This window comes from Euphorbia lathyris, chromosome 1, assembly GCF_963576675.1.
Source record: "Euphorbia lathyris chromosome 1, ddEupLath1.1, whole genome shotgun sequence".
NCBI classification, from domain to species: Eukaryota; Viridiplantae; Streptophyta; class Magnoliopsida; order Malpighiales; family Euphorbiaceae; genus Euphorbia; species Euphorbia lathyris.
In genome coordinates this window covers 115293427-115299282 of record NC_088910.1, presented here as the reverse complement: position 1 = coordinate 115299282, position 5856 = coordinate 115293427, and the positions used below count along the sequence as shown (strand labels likewise).

Sequence of the window (5856 nt, the reverse complement as noted above, 5' to 3'; positions counted from 1 at the left end):
AAAATATATTCACAATAAAAAATGCTTTTGTTCATTGTCTCTTAGGCGGTACCTAGGCGGTCTAGGCGGCATCGAAGCGGTCTAGATGGAGGCAAGACGGGTAAAAATCATCTTGGAGTCAATAAAACGCTTAGAGGGACTAATTGGAAAAAAATCGCGGCGGATTTTCAATTTCGAGCGCCTAGACGGGGCCTAGACGGTCCAGGTGGCTTTCGTTTCGAACAGTGTGTCTAAGTATTATACTCACTTGAGTATCAAATTGCTTACATCGGTGAACCATCAGCTCCTCTGTTTTGCAGATTACTCGGAAATAAGGTTATTCTAGTCAAAATCCATTCTTAAACTTCCATTTTACATCATTTAGCATTCATCAAATAGTTATATAATTTAAAAATTTAAAAATATCTAAATAATAATAATAATAACAAAATAGTGAATAAACATCAATTAGCTACGCCACCAGTCTCCACTTAAATCAGTAATCCAGGCAGGCTACTTTAATTGCACACTGGGAGCCACGGTTTTTGAACTAGTCTGTCCCGCGAAATCCCCACGCTTTTCTTTTTTCTCAGACAATATATATACACTTCACATATTACTTATTTTAATTCCATCTATCATTCTATCATTCCATGCTTACCTACCTTAATTATTCAACACTCTTCTAATCTCCCCTTTCCTAATATAGCCTATACTATTATTATGTCTGCTGACCAAAGCAACAACATCTACTCCAATTTTCCACAATTATACCAAACTCAGCCCCCATTTGACCCTTCTCCTAGGCCCTCTTCAGCTACCAAAAAACACCCTATATACAGAGGCATCCGCTCCCGCAGCGGCAAATGGGTGTCCGAAATCCGGGAGCCACGTAAAACCACTCGTATTTGGCTCGGCACTTACCCTCTCCCCGAGATGGCTGCTGCCGCTTACGACGTGGCGGCCCTGGCCTTGAAAGGTGTAGACGCAGTGCTCAACTTTCCTGGTTCTGTTGGGTCTTATCCTATTCCTGCTTCTTCTTCTGCTGCTGATATTCGAAATGCAGCTCAAGCTGCTGCTGCTTTTAAGCAGGATGAACTTACTGGGAATAGTAGGAATAGTAATAATGGGAATAATGAAGATATTTTTGCGGCGGGAGAAGGGTGTTTTCTCGATGAGGATGCGGTTTTTGATATGCCTAATTTGCTTGTGGATATGGCGGAAGGAATGCTGCTTTCGCCGCCGAGAATGTCCTCCTCCTCCTCCTCCTTCTATTCCGGAGATGATTATTATGCTGGGACTTCCGGCGATGGAAGTCTCTGGAGTTATTATTGAATAATATCATAATAATCTGGACTACTAGTAACTAATAATAAGTGATCAAGAAGAAGAAGCTTTGGCCGCCGCATTTTATGACCCTTTTTTTTAAATGCAAATTAGCCTGTCTTCTGCTGTGTTAAAATTGATATGGTTTTACTGCGACGGATCCAGGATTCACTGATAAGGAGTGTTCGATACCTCCTTTTCAATAGTGTTTTCGTGTTTCGCGTCCGTTTCCATTTCAGTTTCGTTTTAAGACTATATTTTAGAAATAATGTTTTCCGAGGTTATATTAAATTGAGTATTTTTGGTGTCTGTATACACGGTTTTAATAGAATTTTCCGACGACCAGTGAGGGTTAAAATCCCCTTTCTATTATGATTTTGTGTTTTGATGAGGATTTGTGCTTCTGCTACTGGTTTAAGTATTATATATATAGATTTTGGGGTGCTTGTGTTTTCTTGGACATTATGCTCAAAAGTTCTTCTCAGTTGTCATCAATTTTCTTTTATTTTTATTTTTTTTTTGTTGTTGTATTTTGTATTGAATTACTATTATTATTAATGAGAATGGACCATATGGCTTACGATTAGGTGACATGTGTCTTTGAAAAAGTATAATAAATATTGATGGTATTTGTCAAACAACCACCCAATCAAATCCATAACAGTGACAGTATTTTTACTGTTTTAGCTACCAAATATCAACCCTAATATATACAATACAACCATATTCTGAGTTTATATTGCTAGCTAATATGATATTAATGGAGCTTTTATGACATACTTATTAAGATTATAAGATCCGGTATAAATTTGGACACAATTTCTAACAGTGATTTTAGTGCTAAAAGAATCAATATTAAATTATTTTTATAGCATTAATTAAAAAAAAAAATTTGAAAGCAGCATTAATTAAAATTAGTTACTGTAATTTCATAAAAAAAAGTTACTGTAGTAAAATAATAGCTAAGAGAATGATCATTGTTCGAACTAGTGTATAGAGAAAAATTAAATTGAAAATCATCCACTTAAATAGTAGTACTTGATGAGCTTCCAACCAAGTAATATATAATAATAAATTGAATGTTAATTAGATTTTCTTCTAACTTTTAACAAATTATCTCATGCATTTTTGTTTTGTTCTTTTGGTTAGTTGCTAAGGTTTCATCAATGCCCCGATCTAGAATTTGAACAAACATACGGCCCCATAATCAAGCCTAAAATAATTTGTATTTTTTTTTTTTATCTCTTCCTCTCTCTAATTGGCAGAATATATATATGTCAGTTAAACGTATCTAATGCTTTTCTTTACTAGTCTCTTGATGAAGTCATTTTTATGCAACAATCCCTGGTTTTGGCAGAACCTCAAACATTTGTAAAATTTCAGTCACGATTTGCAATTCATGGCCTTGGGTACCTGTGTTATTTTCTTGGGTTGGAGGCAGCGTAAACCTCAATCACACTATACTTAAACCAACAAAAATACATAAAGGATTTACTCACTCGTGCATAGATGCTTAGTGCCAATGGTATATCAACCCCGACTTGCACTTCGAGTAAATTGACTCTTGAAGGCAGTGAACCCTCTAAGGACTCCCTTTGAGGACTCGAGTATGTACTGTAGCATAGTAGGCGGGCTTCAATATGCTACAATTACGAGGCTAGATGTAAATTTTGTAGTTAATAAGATCAACTAGTTTATGTACGATCCTACAATTATTACTAGAAGTCGTTAACTGTATTTTATAGTATCTCCAATCCACCCCAACACATGGACTTCAGTTTCATCGTGTTGGACTCTTGATATTTGTGGGTTCATTAATACTGATTGAGAACTTTCGGTTTTGCAATATATCTCAGACCCAGTTTGGTCTCCTGGAGGAGATCCATGAAACAACCAACATTATCCCGTTCATCAATTGCATCTCTTGCATTTGAATTTCTTTGGCTCCGTGCACTATTATGTGAAATTAGTTATTGTTCGAATAAAACACGAACGTTGTGGTGTGACAATCTGGGAGCCACTTATCTTACAACCAATTCGATTTTTCATGACTGATCAAAGTATTTAGAAATTAATTTTCATTTTGCTTGGCACAAAAAAAAAAAAAAAAAATTAAAGTTTTTCTATATATCTACTCTTGATCAAACAACATATGTTTTTACCAAAGGATTTCTTGAATTATGTATTAAGCTTCTAAATTTCCTCTTTTTCCCGAGCTAACTCTCCCAATATGGATTGAAAATCTTGATTTAAGCATACAAAATTATAATTATAAATTTCAAATATTTACATTCTCTTAAATTAAAAAGTCAATAAAGAATATTTCTATAATGATGTCCGTCAGAAAGCAATGTATAAAAATGCAGCATCCTTTTAGAGTTTCGAGATTTCTAGTCAAAACTGTGTGGGTCTCTTTCCTTTCCTAAAAGAGAATGTCAACATCCGAGTTATGAAAGATTGAAATAAATTAATAATGCCACTTTGAATCATATGAGTTAATTATAAGAAAACTAGAAAATTAAAAATGGATTGTGACATTTAATTAATAAAGTTCACTGTTTCAAAAAAAAATTAATAAAGTTCACACGTTTAATTTATTTTTGTTGCTGGCATGCATTATAACCAATTGCAATCTAGTATTATTCGAATTTTATATGGAAAAAAAATTGTGAAAAAGGGATTGGAAATTAAAAAAATTACCTGCAAAGTACATGTAAATCTCCTTCAGTATATTCTACCCGGAGATAATAATTATCGAATTCGTATCGTATCAAATTTTTGGATTAGTATCAAACGAATCAATTTTAATCTAAACCAAAAACTTTCATGTCATAATTGTATTAATCTAATCGGAATAATGTCGATTTCATATCATATTTTGGAGCACGTGTAATTTTACTATATGTATTACTATATACCTATATTAATAGTGACTTTTAAAAACATAGAAGGATGTGGTAATATTTTTAAATATTTAATGTATTTTTTTATTAGCATGTAAAACTAACTATTAAAAACTCCGCTAATATCATGTTGAGGATCATGTAATGTATTTAGAAAGTCAAATTTTGGTTTACTATCTATATATTAAGGATGACTTGTAACAATATAAGAGGTTTGAATCATGTAATTAATAATTATAATTTTATTACTTTAATTAATAAAAATGACATGTAAAAACATTAGAGGATATAACAATAAGTTAAAGGAAAAAAGTATAAAAATAATGCATGTGGTTTGTTCAATTTGTAAACGGAAGTCCGTGGTTTAAAAGTTTAGAAATAGAGGTATGTGGAGTAAATTACACATATGTGGTATACAATTTTTACTCTATTTCACAATTTAGTGTACAACCTTCAATTTTGCACATAAAACTATACAATCTTTTGGTAACTTTCCACTAAAGTGTACAACCGGCAATTGTAACCAGTCAACACGAACTCAACACGCCACATCAGCAATTTTGACTTTTAGAGAGGTCAAATTACTGATGTGACGTGTTGACTTCCCATTGACCGATCATAATTATCGGCTGTATACGTTAGTTGAAGGTCACCAAAATGTTATACAATTTTATGTGCAAAATTGAAGATTGTACATCAAAATATGAAAAATGATAAAAGTTGTACACCACGTATATAATTTAGCCGTGGTATATGATATATTTTATTACAAAACAAAATATTTCAACTTACATTGTTAAGTTCTTATTACAAGACATTTTTATCTTCGCTCAACGAGTCTTCAATCTCCCCATATTGCAGGTCACACGACGTGTAAGTGAGGACCACATGCCGTGTGAATTTCTCTGGAAATTCTAGGAGCTCAGTAATCTATCGACACGCCGTGCGGGTTCTTCTCTCCCACTTCTTCATTCAACACTTGACTCGTATATCTATTATTACACGTCGTGTGGTATATTTCTCCAGTTTGCTTTTTATTTTCACTAGAGGCATCAAAAAGTCTCTCAAGGATTGAAATTAAATTAAAAAAAGAAAAAGAAAAAGTGGATACAAACTAATCAATTAACCATCTAAACTTTAAAATTACCAGTCCAAGGAAATGAATTTGAAAAACTATTTATAAACCGCAGACATGAGTTCTTCAAAAGTTTCTTCAATATTATTTTAAGTCCGAAGGGGACAAACATCTATTGTGATCTCTGGTGGACCCTATCAAAAACTTTATGAAATTGCAACAAATTTTCATTGATCCACATTATATGGTATAATATATGTGGAAGAGGTTTGGATCAAGTGAGTGAGACAAATTGTATGAGTATCCATGTGATTTTAAACAGATAAAAATAAAGTAGAAAAATCGTTAGAGAAAATTTTCCAGCATTCAAAAAGTTTTTATGAGTGTTCCCCAATCTTGTAATTATTACAAAGATAAAGCAAAATTATTAGAAACAGTTCTTTAACATTGAATCTTGTCAATTGACTAAAGTTGATGAGTCAAGTGGCACTGATCCAAAAAAAATTTGTGCGAATTCTCAATTATGAGCGTTTAAATGGAACTTAAGCAGTCTAGATGACTTTGATTTTCATC

The 5856-nt window shown here is 32.9% G+C and overlaps 1 protein-coding gene across 1 annotated transcript; it reads left to right on the top strand.

The window, feature by feature from the left end:
• Window positions 1-621: 621 nt before the first annotated feature.
• Window positions 622-1765, top strand: LOC136213789 (ethylene-responsive transcription factor ERF027-like). The gene has a single exon (XM_066002843.1). The coding sequence runs from the start codon at window positions 703-705 to the stop codon at window positions 1312-1314; it is 612 nt and encodes a 203-aa protein (XP_065858915.1). The 5' UTR covers window positions 622-702; the 3' UTR covers window positions 1315-1765.
• The last annotated feature ends 4091 nt before the right edge of the window (window positions 1766-5856 follow it).

Excerpts from the sequence above, each read along its gene's own strand:
- LOC136213789 (XM_066002843.1), top strand. The coding sequence starts at position 703 with ATGTCTGCTGACCAAAGCAACAACATCTACTCCAATTTTCCACAATTA.